At 39.0% G+C, this 18,861-nt stretch overlaps 1 protein-coding gene across 1 annotated transcript in view; it reads left to right on the top strand.

Annotated features, from left to right (window-relative positions):
• The window catches only part of RHOJ (ras homolog family member J), a 77,123-nt gene extending 65,390 nt beyond the window's left edge, over positions 1-11,733 (top strand). The window contains exons 3-5 of the mRNA XM_033109277.1: positions 1,459-1,623; positions 3,531-3,626; positions 11,174-11,733. Coding sequence (XP_032965168.1) covers positions 1,459-1,623; positions 3,531-3,626; positions 11,174-11,320 — 408 coding nt within the window. The 3' untranslated portion in view covers positions 11,321-11,733. The remainder of the gene's footprint in view (positions 1-1,458; positions 1,624-3,530; positions 3,627-11,173) is intronic.
• The last annotated feature ends 7,128 nt before the right edge of the window (positions 11,734-18,861 follow it).

Genomic DNA, 18,861 nt, shown 5'->3' with positions numbered 1-18,861 from the left:
GACTTCCTTCCAGTCACATGTGTACATGTAGTGTACACCCCCGTTCTAAAAAGACATTAATAGAGTCAATAGAAAGATGGTGAGGTTGATATTCATAAATATCCATGACAGGGTAAGTTTAAAAAAACAACTAGCACAATAACATGAACTATATAATCAATTTATCTTTTTTAAACTAAACGCATATATATTATATGTGTAAATAAATATAAAATATTTGGAAGGATGCTGTTAAGTAGTAGCTCCCTCCGAGAAGAGAGGAAATACTATTAGAGACCACGTAGGGGATGAAAATGAAGTTTCACTTCTACTCTATGTACTTCTGGAATGTTTGAATTTTTGCAATGAGCATATATGAGCGCTATAATTTTTTAAATGTTAAGCACAGTCGTCAGGACCCTAATAAATGGATTCGTATGCTGCCCATGTCTATGTACAAATGTATGTGATAAGCATGAACATTAGTTCTGGTTGCACCTATGTATGTATAATGTGTATGTGAGTATAGTATGTAGTATGTGTGGTGAGTATGAACACTTGTCATATTGCTGTCTGTAAGGGCATGTAGGTATACATAGAATATACATTTATAGTAAAAGTATACAAACATACACATAAAATTACTTTTGGCTTATATGTTACTAAATTCTATGAAAATATATAAAATCTTCTATTGAAATAGCAGATTTTACCTTGGAACCCCCTAAAACATTTTACATACAATAAAAGGTACTTGCTGACATTGATCCACTGTTTTGTCTTTCTCATCTCCCACTAAAACAGAAGATACATAAATGTCATGTAACCAAGAACTCTTCAACCAGAGCATATTCTGTTCTGAAACGTCTTTGGGGAGAAAATAATTAAGCTGGCATTTTATTTATTAGACCACACTATGACGTTTAGATAGATTTAGGAAAAAATCCCAAATTCTGAGCTCTAAAGCCTCACACAATATATTTCTTTAACTACTGTAGTTTCTGATTTGGCAAAAACTCTTTGCTTTGCATTTTAGTTAGCTTATGCTAAATTAAATTTGAATGCATTTTTTAAAAATGTATAAGGAGAGAATTTCTGTGCGTTGGCCTATGGCCCACTAATTTAAATCCATATTCAGTACAACACTGTTCCAATGTGACAAGAGAATTACAATAATCCTTATTGAATTATGTACATTTAATGGGTGAACTTTATGATATGTAAATTCTCTCACGAAAGCTGTTAAAAATATTTTGCTTAAAGTTCATCTTAAAAAGGAGCAATGTATAATCTCCATAAACAACTAAAGGGTGTTTTCCTGACTGATGGCTCCTTCCTTTTTAGTAACATAGGCAAGTGCCAGATTACAGGGGAAGGGACAGGGTCACAGGGTGCTGCAGTGGGATCTTGCCCCGTCACTCCCGGGAACCACATAGGACACACCTCACCCAGGCCGCACAAACTCTGCTCTTCCCACAGGAGGACTACAACCAGCTGAGGCCTCTCTCCTACCCCAACACTGATGTGTTTTTGATCTGCTTCTCTGTCGTCAATCCTGCCTCTTACCACAATGTCCAGGAGGAATGGGTCCCGGAGCTGAAGGACTGCATGCCACACGTGCCTTACATCCTCATAGGGACCCAGGTTAACGGGGGAGGGGGGGTGACAGGGGAGGTGACGGGGGTTGGGGGGGTGGTGCGGGGAAGAGGGGTGGCAAAAGAGGGAAGACCAGTTAGGTATCATCTCTTGAACCTCCTATTCTAGCAGACACTGCAGAAGAGTATCTCAGGTGTATCAATCCTATGAACAGCCGTTCTTAAGATCTGCGTGATTGAGCCACAGCTGAAAAGACAGTAGAGCTATTTGATGTGAAGGAGTTCTGATAATGACCTTTAAAAATGACTCTCTCAGCTTTTTATTTTTAAATAATAAAGTAATTTTTTGAAATAGACACCCTTCTCCAGCCCTGAGCCAGAGGAATGAGGCAGGGATGTCAATTACACCTATTCCCCAATATTTTTTACGTGATTGTTTGAAAGTCACCAAATAGGCATGAATGTCAAAATGACCCCAGAAAGCAGGATGGCCCCATTATGACAGGAACTCCTTAGTAATGCTCCTGGAGAAGGAAGACAGAAATTTTCTCTATTCCAAGATCTTAGAAAAAACCTGAGACATACCAGATAAACAAACCTGTGATTGTAAAAGCCGTTAAAAGTGTTTTGAAAGCTAGTAAAGTTTCATAGTTTTAATTTCCAACAGTAATTCACAAAGGTGTTAAACATTGTTCCAACTTTTTATAGTTTTAAATAGGTTTTGTTCTTTGCTATGTTAAACCCAACTACTATCCCAGAGACATAGAAATGAATAATACTGAAGGGTTTTATTGTTATGTTTCATATTCTGTTGTTTTCTGTTTCTCATTTTACATTCTGTTTAACAAAGAGAAGTTAAAAATACAACATAAAAGAAAGAAAAATATTTCCTAGAGAAGATATGGACATATCATTAATACATCCATTAATCAGAATACAGTTACTGCTTCTGCTCTGAAAGTTGATTGTTTGTTTGTTTGTTTAAATGAAGTCTTTCGCCTTAATTCCAGATGATAATGTTTGACTATATTGATGAGCCCTGATCTCTGCTGCCAAAATATGTGACGGGATATGCAAACATCTCTGTGATTCGAGCCTAATGTATAATAATAGATGGGCACTAAGTTGAACAATTAAGGCCAAAAACAAAAACAACAACAACAAAAACTACACAAATTAGTAAAGCTGCACAATGTGCTTATAAATGGGACCCTAATATATGAATAAGTTGTTTTTTTTTAAAAACACAAGCCTGTATGTGCCCACGTTCACACCCATTCATATATGCATGGGTTCCCACACACAATGAGATTTTAAAGCAACTAAAGTATTTAATTAAATTATAAAACCTAATTCAAACAGACACCCTATTTTCAAAATAGTTCTACCTTTGACAACATTAATGCTTATTCCTCGAGCAAACCCTTTGGAAATTCCTCTTTAGGACTTGCCTTCAGAGCCTGCAGCACATTCAGGAAAATATCCTCACAGGTGGCAAAATCTTAACCCCTGCGGATTTGGTTTGGAAGAGCCAAAATTATCTATTTTTATAGGAAATAAACTATTAAAAATGAGTAATGTAATTTAGGATCAAAAGAGCATTGCTGTACGGTAGTAAGGCATTATCTTGTACGTCCTACCAGAGGCCTCTAGAAATAAAAAGAAAATTTCAAAAACCATCTGAGACAGCCGCAGAATCATTGGAGTAAGCCCTCCACTCCCAGGGTAACGGCTCTGAACGAGAAAGTACAAGGAAAGCCTGATGTATACGTTTCCAAAGAAATCACTTTAATATCTACACATAATATAGGCCTGTGTCTGAGCTTCCTTAAAGAAAATTTGGCAACTTCATAGGTGTCTGGGGGAAGTGGGAGAAGTCTCTGTTACGTCAGTTTAAAATACCTGGTAATGCCTGAAAAAAATAAATGAGTTAATCACATGTGTGTTTTTTGCCAGATTGATCTCCGCGATGACCCGAAAACCTTGGCACGTTTGCTGTATATGAAAGAGAAACCTCTCACTTACGAACATGGTGTGAAGCTTGCAAAAGCGGTACAGTCAGATTTTAATTTAATTTTAAATGTATACTGAGCAAAGAGTTTGGATGTGTGCTTTGGAATGGGTGAGCTATGTCTGCTATTGCTTTAAAGTGCAATGTGTTCAGAACCTTCTCTCCGCTTTACAGCCTCCCCTCTGTTCCAGTCAGGCCAGAAGGGACCATTTGGTTAGCATTCTTGTCAGCCAGCATTATCTGTTTTTCATTAAGAAAGAAACTTGGTGAATTCAAACAGCTGGGACACTTAGCATTTGATTTAGCAATCCCTAGAATATCCACTTGCCATATTTAGTATGAATAAAGAGAGTCATTAGGTATGTATTTGTAAATCTCACTGCTTATTATAGGTATAACTCATTTAAATGACCCCATAAAAGGCATTTTGTGATTTTCTTGGGAGAAACTTGGGTTAGCATCTGACAGGGTTATATTTGTTCAGTATTTCTCACCATATAATCCATAGCCATTTAGAGAGGCTGGCTTATGTCACAAACAGTTTCTAGAAGAGTAACATAGTCCAAAAGGTAACTAGTTGGAGAATCCAAGTTACAGATAATAGCAACTTGCTCACAGCTGGAATTGTTTTCACAGACTTTTCTTCATTCTTGAGACTTAATATGAATAGTGATTTTTAGGGGGGAAATACTTGAGAAAGTATTTGCCAGATATCAAATCTTTGTCTCCCGATTACCACGAAGATGTGTGCAAAAGCAGCCACTAAAATAGACACAGAGGATGAAGTACTTTATGCAAGAGAAGGCTTATAAATCATATTTTCATAATCCGAATCCACCCTTGTTGATTTAATCACAAATCCATCGACACAGGCCAGAGGTTTCAGAAATTTCTTTTACTTTCTAAAGGAACTAACCTTGCAAATTGCAAGGCCCACACATCCTTTCAAACTGATCAAGAATAATATTAACTACAAATTCCTCATTAACAAAAACATACACATTCCTCTTATTACAACTTTCTTATAGATTCCCAAACTATGATACACTTGAATAGAAATGAATTCAATAAAATCATGTTTCTGCGGATGCGATACATGAGAACATCTCACAAATACTGAACACTTCCTACTTCTGTGAATAGTAATGTCAGAACCGCTGGTACGAGCCATTCATGGAGTTCTTAGGATGTTACGCACTTTACAAGCTCTGTCTCATTTCAGCCTCATGATAACCTACCTAATAAGCAGACAGTATTTGTCTCATCTTACAGAGGAGGAAGCAGAGTATTAGGGAGATAAACATATTTGATTCACACAGCTGATAATAATACAAACAATTCTAATCCAGGCCTGTGCACATCACCCCATGTACCTGACCATTGTGGAAACTGTCTCCTCCAAACCTTTATTTTTCCTCCTGTAAAATGGGTACATGTCTATAGTCTCTTCTAGCTTTTCCTCAAACACCCAGCTTAAATGATCTCACTAAGGTGCATAAATATATACCTCCATAAATAATTGTAGGTGATTCCCAGGTACACATTTTTCACAACCAGGAGGTCCCAGAGGCTCAGCAGCAGCTTTTCACAGGAACGTGGTTTCTGTGTCACTTGCTTCTGGCTGATCTCCCACCATCCTCCTGTCAGCATCATAGCCTGCCTTCTCATTTGGGAGGTTGTTTTTTTCCCTCTGAAAAGAAGTCCTTCCGAAGCCTCCCATCTCATTTCATACTTATTTTAGGAACAATGGCTGAGTTCACCACTTTGTTGCTTTTTGCCAGTTTCTCCTAGCAACTGCTCTCAGATACCGAGAGAATCATGTTTAGCTTACAAAATCCAATTTAGAAGAAAACCAAGCAAGAGTTTAACTTGTTTCATCACAATTTGTGTAATTATAGAGATGCTTTAAGTTTCTCTGCTCCCTGACTTTCCTGTCAAGTAGTTTATAATAACAGCTGGCATTTATGGAGTGTTTGCAGTGTGCTAGGCTTGGTGCCAAGCGCTTTACATGCTTTGTCTTAATTAATCCTCACAGCAACCCCCTGAAGTGTGTATATTATTATCTCCACTTTTTTAGAGGAAACTGAGGTTCAGAGAGGTTAAAGTCACACTGCTAGCAAGTGGCAGAGCTGAGATGTGAAAGTGGGCTTTAACCACCACACTCTTGTGGCCCCTCCTATAATCTGAAAAGAAACCCTTAGGTTGGAGCTTCTTTTTTTACATGCTGAAGTCCATATTTTAATGTGCATGGTCTCCCCATAACTTAAACATTTCACATGTTCAGATTTTTCATACCCAATTCCTTCTGTTCAGTACTTTTCTATTTTCAAAGCATTTTTTATCTATCATCTATTTTTGGCCTCAAAGGGCATTTTATTTTTAAAGGACATCTTCATATCAGACCTACCGTGTTTCCCTGAAAATAAGACCTAGCCAGACCGTCAGCTCTAATGCGTCTTTTGGAGCAAAAATTAATATGACCCGGTATTATATTATATTATATTATTATATCAATATAATAATATAGTAAAATAAGACCGGGTCTTATATCAATTTTTGCTCCAAAAGACGCATTAGAGCTGACAGTCTGGCTAGGTCTTATTTTCGGGGAAACATGGTATTTATAATTCTTTACATTCCAAAGTCAACCACATTTACATAAATATTTTGTATCAATTGATAATATTCATTTTTACTTGTTTGATCCTCCCTCTTCTTTTCATCATTGTGGTTTTCTAATCTTCAGCCTACCTTTCCACTCTTTGCTCATTTGTGTATGTCCATATTGCTAGTAGATTTATTCAACAATTGATTGAACACCCAATATGTGCCAGGAGTTATGCTACACTTTAGCTCTAAGATTATAATTCTTCTTGTACTCTCTTTCTCAATTCCATTTGATACAACCTAAACAGGATTTCCTAAGTTCAGATTTCCTAAGGTATTTTTTGATGAAACACTTAGCCATTTTTCCTTTTTCAGTCTTGGGGTTCTTTTGCCCTCTTCTGCCACCTTCATCCCCCTGTGCCTTATTTATTATTGTTCTCACTCTTGTCTTTAGCACCTGTTTTCTTGACGGGTTTATAAGAGGTCCCAGTGGGGTTTAACATCGCAAAATTGCTGCCGAAATCCTGTTATCAATGTTTAACCATGTTAATCAATTTTAGTCTTTAACACCCTCCTCTTGACTGCAAAAGGCACTGATACTCTCCTTGTTTTGTGTGCTAACCATTTCTTCTTTCTCGCATGATTATGAAAACCTGCCTGTCACTTCAGCACTGAGGTCTGTGTTACAGAGAAGAGAGACAGGGCGCTCGTTGGCTAGAGGACAAATACAGCAACATGTTGTGTGCAAAATACTGACGTAGCAGAGAGGAGGGAGGAACACAGTGACAGACACATTCAAGGGAGAAAGATTCAGAAATAATTTCTTGGGGCCGTTGACATCTGAGCCAGGTTTGCAGAATAAGGATATTTGTCGGGTAGACAAGAATTCCAAGTAGGGAGACCGGTACATGCAAAGGTATTTTTAATGTGATTCCGTGGCCAACATTGAACAATTTGGAAACTTTACATAAATATACACATTTCTGGCTTCTGAAAAGAAAAATCAGAAGGTCTGGCAACACTAGCCAGCATTTCTGCATCAACTGCAACTTTTAAACAGTCTTTTAGACAAGATATGTACCCCTCAGTTTGCCACAATCCCGCTACTCTGTGTTAACCTACACTCAAGCAATACGCTTGCATTATCCAGCCTTGAGTTGGCAATCTCTGCTTTATAGTCTTGAAAAATTCAACAGCAAATACATCTAGCTTAGAAACGCTTTTCCTCTTTCAGCAATTCGATCGTAATGCTGATTTGTGGAGATGGGATTTCTCTCACAAGCCATTCGGTTCTTTTTCCTTTTCTTGGCTCTCACGTTGCCCTTGCTGTGTACCTTTTCTAATTCTTAAATAATAAAGAACTTCCCTGCTATTAGTCCTACTTTAGAGACCAGCTTACCCTGTTTATTCCACAAACCTCTTCTCTCCACTTATAGGACATGCCTTCGTTTTCTTTCCCTTCTTCTTTCATCGCCCTCACTAAGTCCGTAACGACTTTGTTCATTACTTTTGCTCTTCCAGCTACATTTCTTCACATCTGCTAGACAGCCCAACAGAGGAGTTAAGACTCTGGCTCCGGAGACAAATTCAAATCTCTGCTGTTTTCTTAGTTGTGTGGTCTTAGGGAGGTTGCTTAACCTCTCTGGGATCAGTTTTCTGAGCTGCAAATGACGATGGTGATAGATACCTCCCAAAGTTCTTGTGACATTTTAATGAGCTAATGTCCCATGAGGTCCAGCTCAGCAAACGATTGTTGTTGTTAAATCTGTGTGCCCTCTCAGCCATGTCTACAGTGGGGAAGACCTCTTTGCCTCTATTCCTTCTGGTCACACTCTATTTTATTCTATACATGTCCCACCTCTACGAGGACGACCCGAAGAAGTAGTAGGTTTTCTTCCACTTGATTAGTCATTGTATGTTTGTTTGTTTGTTTGTTAATTTCTTGTCAGACTCCTGTATGTTCTCTACACCTCTGATAAATTTCTCAGCTTGGGACAATAAATATTAGCTAGTATAAAGTTATTAGAAAAGTGTTCTTTCAGTTTACAGTCCTCAATCTCTATTTTTTTCTTGAAAATAAATCATTTTGGTAAAGCATGTTCCAGATTGCTAACATGTATATTTAAACAGGGATCTATAAATCCTGAGCGCTTACAGGTTGGTTCTAAATCTTTGGCTGTGTAGGTCACTTTGCTCCAAAAAGCAGAGGAAGTTGCTGCTGTAAGAAAAGCCATATTTCCTTGAGACAGTTTTCCATTTCACATCTTTGAGGGCACAAATGGGTTTGTTTGTTTGTTTGTTTGTTTGTTTGTTTGTGTTTTTAGCAATCCCTACATCATGGCTGTGCCTGTTCCCGGCGCCAGGATGAATTGTTCCCTCTGACCCTCACAGCACTTGATACATGGTGAATAATACACACCTCATAACTGTGTTCTGTTTCTCACGCATATTTCCCAAATCACACCCAAAATCTGTTTGCTACTTTTCCTGGAACTATGAGTACAAATGAATGTTATATTAACCTAGTTAGACAATAATTCCTTGATCTACTGTTGCATTATATTCAGAAACAACTGAATTGGGAAAGACAAGTTTGGGCTCCTCCTGCACCATGGAAAGGCAAACTCTGACATGCTGTCAGCAGCACTCTGCAGGGAGGACAAGGAGACAGTGTACTGGCCCATCTTGCAAGACCACACGGCCCAGAACCCATGTATAAGCCAAGCTCAGCCCAGTTCTCCTGTAGTTTCCAGAACTAACTGAGGCTTGTGATTATTAGTGGAGAGGTATTCCAGATAGAATGAACCCACAGTATTTTCCAGGTAAATTTTTCAGGGTGACTGACAAAAGCTGGCACATTACAAGCGGTCATTCAATTACACATTCATTAGAGTAGTGTGTTTTTCACATGTGTTTATATCAAGCATTGGACACAATTCCAAAATACAACAGATGACATTTCATGACATTATTAGGAAAGTTTTCTCTATCTTCTTATTCCTCTCTTGTATCCAACTTTTTAAAATTATATATATATAAAAAGTTATGTTCTAATCCAAAGATCAAGCTGTAGTCAAAATGAAAGTCATAAAATAGATTTTCAACATCTAATATCTTTTCTTTGGGTGTTTTCCTTTGGCTCATGCAGTAACCATTCTTTACAACAACAACAACAAAAATGCATACTATCTGGACCCAACCAGCACAATTTTATTTCATGCTTAGTTTTTATATCTCTGTGCTTTCAAATGCATGGGTAACCTCATTTCATTAATTGTCTACTTGACCAGCTTCTTGCAGAGCTGAGTGACAAGGGTCATGGAATAAGGAGAAGCACACACATTAAGAGACCCAGTTCTGGGTCTAGCTCTTTCACTTTCTGTTTGGATGTCCTTAAATAATTTGTTTTACCTTCAGGGGCTGTCCCCACACTATTCTAAGCTAAACCACAGCAAGTTTATTTAGTCCGCACATTTCCAAACTGGCTGGCTGCTGCCAAAGAGATCCCACACCAGTGTTTTGCTTGGCCCACACAATATTTGAAAAATTGGTAAATATAAACTAGAAACCAAAATGTCCAACTCCTCTGGAAAAATACAAAGCTGGGCAACAATGAACCAACATTCCTGAATGGCAAGAATTGTCTAAAGCTGAGTAAGCCTGCCGGCTCTAGAGGTAGTGCACTTCACAGGCTACCACAATCCCTCCCTCTCCCCGTGATCTGGTACCAGCACTGCTGTACACACTGGCGTAACTACTGGCCCTACTAGGCATATGGTTTGCTACCCTGATTCAGTCATTTATCTGCTGTGGTTTCCAGGAGCTCATCATCCAGCCTCCCTCTTCTAAATCCGCTTTAATTTTTCAAAGTTATTCTAATAATGTGAAGCATATAATAGAAGCATTTCTCCAGATGTCTTTGATATTAAAAGGCCCACATCAAACTGTTGGTTCATACTGAGTTTGTGAACAATTAAAACCCCAGGTTTCCCTCTCATGACTTATCTTATGAAGTTGACTGCCAAACATGGTCTGCTCTGATGAGAACCTATAGTTCTGGCCTGAATTTCTATATTTCTCATAGGGATTTTGTGATTATCAACTATGCCATACTATGAAATATACCACAGTATGAAATCACCAAAAGCTTTGAAATAAAGCCCTAAGCAAGCACAAAATATTTTATCGTTTAAATATGCATAGACTGTATACTGACAAGGAAGGTGTCTCTGTGATTAAATGCATTTTATGATTTTTAGTTTTATATGCTTTGGGGGGGTTTTAGCTGTTTAAAAATATGTCTTTTAAAATATATTAAAACTGAATAATAACACCGATTGGATATTACCTTGCTGAGAGATACCTTATCAGAAGTGCATTTTATTCAAGAATGACCTATAAAACCATATCACCCACTCTCTCTATATACGCTTTATCAACTAAGCTGACACTTTGCCTTACAACATACAGAAGAGCTAGATAGATTTCATTTGTACCGGATTTACATTCTGCATACAAAGTAGAGGGTACTAAAAACAACATCACATAGCCCTGTTGTTCACAAAATATATTTAAATCATATCAATGCTTTTGAATCTTCTCTTAATTTTCATATTTTTATGTTCTTTTATTAGGAAGAAGTGGTTATGAATCACTTTCAAAATTTATTGCTTATCAAAAGTGATCCACACCATTTATTGTTAATATCAGAAAGTGAAAAAAAATATATATATATATATATATTTAAAAAAAAAAAAATAATATATATATATATATATATATATATATATATATATTTTAATCAGGATAGCAGATGCAAACTGCAATGCAACAAACAGAAAACAACATAATCTAAACTACCCTACCCCTAGGCTGTCTGTGGAACAAGAAGCCACAGGAGGCCTGGGCGGGCAGCGGGCTTACACCACTGTACTTTTCTCTCTGTTTTCTCTCTCATGCCTTTCTCTCTTTTGTGTTTAAGATCGGAGCACAGTGCTACTTGGAATGCTCGGCGCTGACTCAGAAAGGTCTCAAAGCAGTGTTTGATGAAGCAATCCTCACCATTTTCCACCCTAAGAAAAAGAAGAAATGCTGCTCTGAGTGTCACAGCTGCTGTTCAATTATCTGAGGTGGCTTGAGACCCACCTCCGCCCCCTCTAAGGGTGAGAATGGCAGCCAACCTCTGCGACCAAGCTCAAGCCAATCCGGAGGGCATGACCAGAGAAGAAAGCCTTTCACACAGAGGCTTCTTCTCCACCCTGTGAGCCCCCCAGCACAGCACACTAGCCAGCCAGCTGCCACGTCCTCCCGACCAGCCAGAAGCGTCCACGTTGCACACTCTACAAGAATGCTGAGCCCGGGTTTCAGCCAGTGCCACTGCTGACCACTTTGGAAACAAAGTCAAAGCCATCTTGCATCTCCCCCATCTCATAAACGTGAAGCTCACAGGAAACCATGGCAGTTTCCTATCCATTGTACTGGTGGCCTTACTTGATGTCTTTTACAAAACATGGGAATACAATACTAACCTCTTTTTCTGAATCTGCTATTCTACCTATGTGTCTTACATTCATTTGTATTGTTTTAAGAAATTTACTAATTTACCAGTTTACTCAGGCCTTACAAATCCATACCAAATTAGCCTAAAGACAGAGTATTTTATATTCATTTCTATTTTCAGCAAGTTTCTACCAAAGCTGTTAGAACCAACATGTACCTCTGAATGCCTGACTGTAAGAAGATACAAGAATAGGTTAAAACTTTTGGAAATATTCAGAGCCATGATTTTTGAAGCTGGTTGAAAAAAAACACCACCTGCATTGTTGCAGGTCCACATTTTTGCCAAAGATTCGCCCTGGAAATGCTTACAGGAATAAGTAGCCTAATTTTTTTCCATATTACATCGTCATGGCAAATTACAAATGAACTGTGTTTTAAAAAAGTAGTATTTCTGCTTTTCAATCAGATTGGTTGGGGAAAGAATATGGCAGACCTATCGTTTAAAATATTCTTTCTTCAGCAAAGTGAACTTCCCCACTCCCTCCCTCCCCCATTGCATGCCCTTTTCCTCCCTGGATTTCACACTTTCTCCATGCCCAATAATGACCTAATCTAAAAGAAGAGTCTGGCCCTGCGGCATGAAAATGCAAGTGCTTAAAAGTCCCCAAAAGTTAAGCAAAGTGCCTCAATTTTCCTCTTGCTTCAACTGAAAGTACAGTTGTCCCCCTTATCTGTGGTTTCCCTTTCTATGGTTTTAGTTAACCACAGTCAACTGCAGTCTGAAAATATTAAAAGGAAAATTCCAGAAACAAACAATTCATAAGTTTTAAATTTTGCACCATTCTGAGTATCGTGATGAAATCTTGTGCCATCCAGCTCCGTCCCACCCAGGTCGTGTATCATCCTTTGTCCACTGTATCCATGCTGTATACGTTACCTGCCCATTACTCACTTAGTGGCTGTCTCAGTTATCAGAGCAATTGTCATGATATTGCAGAGCTTGTGTTCAAGTTACCCTTTTTTCACTTAATAATGGCTCCAAAGTGCAAGAGTAGTGACATTGGCAATCCAGATATGCCAAAGAGAAACTGTAAAGAGCTTCCTTTAAGTAAAAATGTATGTGTGTATAGAAAAAACCATAGTATATAGGGTTTGGTACTATCCGTGGTTTCAAGCATCCACTGGGGTCTTGGAACTTCCCCCACAGATAAGGGGAGACTGCTGTACTTCTCAGCTTGCCCCCATGTAAGCTCCCATTCTATTTAAATGACATTTTCCAAGTAGAACTGGTACTAAAAATATTGCTTCTCCCTATTTCCCATACTCATTGTCCCAAACATGCATTTAGGGACTAGATCTGTGAGTACCAAGCTCTGGATCCATTTATCCCCTGCTTTCTAAAATTATGTGCTGCATAGAACAGGGACTTTGGCCTTGGGGAAGTAAAAGCCCCTAGTAAGGTTCTGCGTCCGTTCTGTATGACTCTTCCAAACATCCAGGGATTCTTTTATCACAGACTGAGTTACTTCCTAGCTTTTAATTAGAGACTATGAAGGCTTCTAATTAGTCGTATTTGCTTACAATTATCCTAGAAACATCCAGGTAGGCACTTTATTTTTTATTTCAATTGCATAAGCAAAGTGCCTCTTTGCAACATGAAATTACACCAATTTTAGTTTAAAAATTTCCAGATTCACACTCCTTCGGTTGGAAAAATCTAGTCTTCCTAGTCTCTTCTGCTCCTGGAGGAAGCACATAAAAACAGAAGAATATGGTGTGGGTCCTTTCTGTTAAGACCTTCCATGATTCCCCCTCAGTGTTTTGGATTTTATTTGTTTTTTTTTCAGAATTTCTGAAATGTGTTTTCCCTTCTTCCTCATTTCAAATTCTATTTCCCTTCTCCCCCATCTAGTTGCTAAACATTCTCTTAAATACACACACACACACACACACACACACACACACCTAAAAGAAAAACGGAAGTTTTGTAAGTCAAAGCTTGACGAGAAAACAGGATTTTCTGCCTTTGTAAATGTAAATCAACCATGTATAAACTATAACTCTGCAGAGGTTATGAATTCATCCTTTACAAACAATAATGAGCATTTAGCCCTGTAATAAATGAAGTGCTGTTAGCCAGTTTTGTTACATTATTGCATGGTTACATCTTGCTAAAGGGCCATTCCTCACTTCTCATTGATGTGGATGAAAAATTGAGAGCAGTATGTTTGCTAGACCAAGGAGAATTTTACAGATGTGTACACTCAATAGGCAAATGGTTCCCCAGGCCATCACCTCCCTAGTGGGCCAAGGGATTAATTTGTTCACAGTGGGAAGATCACTCTTTCCTGGAACCAGAACCTGGAGAGAGACTGTTAGTGTGTGGGTGGGACACAGGCTCCTAAAGGTCTTAGTGCATAAAATAATAAAAAACAAAGTAACCTAAATGAGTCAATAGCATTCCCCCAAATTAATCATACATTCCCTATTACATGGCAAGATGCGGTTCATTTCACTAAAAAGTACTTTCTGCCATAAGATCGAATACAATTACATCCTTGAAACCAAAGATAAGAAGAAACATAGAAATCTGAAGAAGAGTCCTTTAATGGTCTACACCATTTTCAAAAGTCAAGAAGGGATAGCCGATCTCCATTTGAAGGTAGAGTCTTAACTTTTCAAAGCTAGAGGAGGCCTCCGAAACTATAGTCGAATCCCCTGAGTGTACAGATAAGGAAACTTAAGCCCAGATGGGTCAAAGAAGATGTTTTGTGACAGAGCTAGGACAGATCTCAGTTTTTCTGCTTCCTACCCAGTGCCCTTCAACTCCGTACTGTATTCATTATCACACATACTCAGTTGGACTTTTAGAGGTGCATTTCTAGACTAGTATCTGTTTTCCTATAAATCCTAGACACACTTCACACACATGACTTAGACCACTATAAAGATAATCCATCAAATTAGTAATACCCTAGAGATAAGAATTTGATCTACATATGACGTGGCTGGGATCCACAGTATGCAATGTAATACAATCCCAGTCTAATTGCACAGTATAAGGAAACATAATCCCAATCTAATGGTTCAATCAAATAACTAGTCTGACAGATGTTTTTTCAATCAGATGCTTGGTTGGTTGTTAGAATTAATGGACTATCTGGGCTATTTTGGAAACAGAAAAGTACTAATACACAAGTCAAAGCCATGTCAACAGTAAGAAATCCAGGCTGATTTCTGCCAAGAAAAGTTGTACTCAAAGAACAGTTACTAAATATTAGTAACTGTAGTTACTGAATGCAGTAACTACAGCAACCCTAAACCAGGAAGTTCTAAGCTGAGAAATCAAAAAATAAGTCATACACATATCACAAGAAGGGAGTTTGCGTCCTGAGACTTCAATAGCAATATGTCTGATCATGATATGCAAAGAACCATTTGGAAGGTTCTGGTCCATAAGGGCCAGATGAAGTGGATATAACCTTATACACAATTTTCATTGGCCCACCAAGAAGGAGATAAAACTTAAATGGAGAAAATAGAAAGAGTTAAACCCAGAATTTGAAGCCAAAACATGTCATTGTTTAGAGTTCTTGTGAGCAATAACCTCACAAAGTGGAGAGTCTTCAAAAAGAAACATTTGACTTGAGGTAAGCCTTTAACAATGTATCGCCTTCATAAAGGGAAACTCATCCGTGAGACCAAAGCGATGGAAGATTAGAAATGGAGGTTTTGCTTTAAAGGAGTGTTTGACACCATGCAGGAGATGATTATCTAACCATGTATGTCTTTGGTTTTAAATCTTCCCGTTTTTAGAGGCCAGGATGCAAAATGTGCGTTCTCTCTCAACAGAGAAAACCACAAGTCACCAGCTCTTCTCTTAAGAGTCACTGAGTAGGCTGCCCAAGAACAAATCAAGACACTCGACAAAATATTTTCATTTCAAGGACCATAAGTAACAGAAAAGAAAAGCGAAGGTCAGGAAAATCGAGTTTCTTACAAAGGAAGTCAGGTACTTTTTAAAAGGAAACATTTAGAGAATGGGGAGAAAACTAAAAGCAAACCCAAGACAAAAACACATACCTGACAACTCTCCCAGAAAATCGCTAAGTTCTGCCTGGTCTCTAGAGGCACAGGGAAAAAAGGAGGACTGTTAACGTGAAGAACATTCCGTATTTCTCGCTATCTAAGCAGAGTCAGCCAACAGGCTTAATTGTGTGATAATCCTAGATAATTCCACTTCGTGATTCATGAAAAATGGATGAAATGCTGGACCTGCTCTTTGGGTCTTTGGGGGGAGGGGAGGCATTCTTTAATAGCAATTTGGGTCATCATCCTCGCTTTTCCTCTGTTAACATAAAACAAGCAGCCAAGGGAAACTCACCGAGAAATGGGAGAGAATGAATTATTTTGAAAGTGCCTTGAGAATGAACGAACGTAACTTCAAACCTGACGAGGATGACTTTGGCATATCTGTAAAGACCGTTACTTGTATGAATGATATTTGATCATCATCAGTGACAGATCGCTAAGTAAAAAGACTGCATTTGAAATGCACGACAGCAGTGCTTGCTTCGGCAGCACATATACTAAAATGCACAACAGCAATAACAGAGAACAAAAATATGAGCTGAAGCAACAATGCATGGCGCTTCCATGGTCAACAAAAGCCAGAAAGAAAATTAAAGCGCCCAGCTCTACACAGAGTCACTTCAGGAGTCAGAGGTTCGGCCCTGCTCCTTGGAGATCTCTCTGGGGTAGGGCAGGATTGAGTCAAGAAGGGTTTGGCTCCTCTCTGAATCCGTGGGATGAAAGTTCAACTACAGTTCTTGGCTTTCAACTTCCACTACAGGAAATGAGAGCAAAAGATGCACGATTAATCTTGCTCACAATCTATTTTTTTCCTCCTTGGGGGATATTATATCACAATCCAGGGTCGTTTTGTGCATGTTGTGTGTGAAACATGTTCTACTCTGGTGATTTCATTTTGTTCTGAGTTCTGCGGTGACTCAGAAACTTCATGATACTATAGTTGGAATAATTTTGTTGCGTTGTAAGCCATGCCTCCAAGCCTCCCAGAATATGCAGTAATATTTAATGAACAAGCTCTGCTCATTAAACAGAACAAGTTCTGTTCATCTGTTTTAGGGGATATGATGTCTGGGGCAATCAGAGGAGAGGGGCCCTAAGCCCATATCTGAGTCCTGCCTAAGAGCCTTCTAGCCTCCCTAGCCTCCCAGGGACCCAACATAAGCCAATCTTTTGAGTGTATGTTCATTCTTTGAAGAAGTAATAAAAACTCATGGCAGGATGGTTTGTTTGGTGCCGCTTTGTGAATGCACACCTAAAAATATCACCACCTGCCATTTTTTCAGTCAATATTTTTTAAGCAATTGGATTTTTTTCTCCTAGTGGGGCCCCTCACGCCGACCTCCAGCTGCTCACCGCAGCCCAGCTCCAGCGAGAGCCATTGTTCACAACTTTAGCTGTAGAGGGCGCAGCTCACTTGTTCATGTGGGAATCAAACCAGCGACCTCGGCATTAGGAGCACGGTGCTCCAACCACCTGAGCCACCGGACCAGCACTTACCTAGCCCTTTGATATTCAAAGGGTGGTCCAGGAACCAACAGCATCGATTTCCTGGGAACTAGTTAGGACTATGAAGTGAATCTCATGCCCAATTCAGATCTAATGAATCCGAACATGCATTTTAATAAGACCCCCATAGTGACACCCCAGGTGTCACTATGCATTTTAATAAGACACCCCAGGTGATCTGTGTGCACATTAAAATTTGAGAATACTGATCTCTGAGATAACCAAGTTTATCATCAGTCTATAGCCAGACATGCAGCTGCCTGATGAAGAAACCATCAGCTTCGCCTGTCTCTCAGATGCTACCTTTTGGGTATCCCTCAGACTCATATTTGAGTGGTTCACATTTACTGTACGAATAAAAAGACTTTCGGAAGTCCTTTATTTTTCTTGTCATATGCTGCCCAGCTGCAGTAAAGGAAAGGGCATATTTTGGAATCAAAAGGAGAAAAGCAGCATCTGGTTTATAAGATTCGCTAATCTAAAGTACTTCTGTTCTAAAAGTCTTTCTGGTGTTTATAGGGAGAAGAAAAAAATGTCTTCTGAAATTATTTTCCATGAAGAAATAAGAAAGATTCATAGCCTATTAAGTCATAAAATACAGATAAAACAAATCTCTGAGGCATAACACGTTTGGTGAAGCTTCTGTCTTCATTGCTTAAGATGCTATGGTGCTCTAGATGCCAGAACAAGGATTGACTGCAAACAACTTGTCCTCTAAACAGGGCATTTCACAGATTTCTATTGTGATTGCCCTAAGCACAGACCAGAGTTGTATTCACTTATGTAACACATTTTTATTAAACATCACAGGGAACCACGCTTTGTCCTTCCTACCCACACCCCACCTTATGTACAAGAGCCCCTAAAAAATTGTACACATACACACACACACACTCTGAAGCCTATCATCTTATTCAAGTCCCACTGTTGCTAAAGAAGTTATGACAGCAAATCATATCTACCTTCAAGCTAAGAGAGCAGAAGGATTAACACTTCCTTTGTGCCTGCAAATGGCAGAAGGACCTGATGTCATTGTGCACATACAGTCATGAAGGGACCACCTCCTCCAGGGAGGACCTATTGCTTTCTGCAGCAGGCTTCCCTTTATGCTGTTGACAGAGTTCTGACTTTGGTACTTTCAACCAGGTGTCTTCCTTCCTGTTCTAGGCTGCGGGAACCCACTTGTGACCCACGACACCCTTAATCTGAAAAGTTTTTAAACTCTGACAGCTTTTACATTTGGGAGCCGATTGGCTATCCAAAGTGACTAGCATTCTTGGAAGGGTTTAGTCAAATCCAAAAACAGAGTCTTACCAAAGATTATTTTCATTATTGCAAATGTATCCCTGATTGCTTGCTCATAACCACTGGTGCAAGCTGCCAAAAGTGTTGTTTACACCAGGGACTGTCTGTCCTCCTGCAGCCTGCCACGGCACGGCACACCTACACATTCACTTCCTTCCCCAGGCCCCAGAATCAAGTCTATTTTATCTTCTTCATAAGAAACTAATAGGGCGAGTAAACAGGCATGACCAACCAATCTCCCTTCAAGAATGCATTTACTTGTAATTT

Source organism: Rhinolophus ferrumequinum, chromosome 6 (assembly GCF_004115265.2).
Source record: "Rhinolophus ferrumequinum isolate MPI-CBG mRhiFer1 chromosome 6, mRhiFer1_v1.p, whole genome shotgun sequence".
Taxonomy (NCBI): domain Eukaryota; kingdom Metazoa; phylum Chordata; class Mammalia; order Chiroptera; family Rhinolophidae; genus Rhinolophus; species Rhinolophus ferrumequinum.
This window is presented reverse-complemented; position numbering and strand designations above follow the sequence as displayed.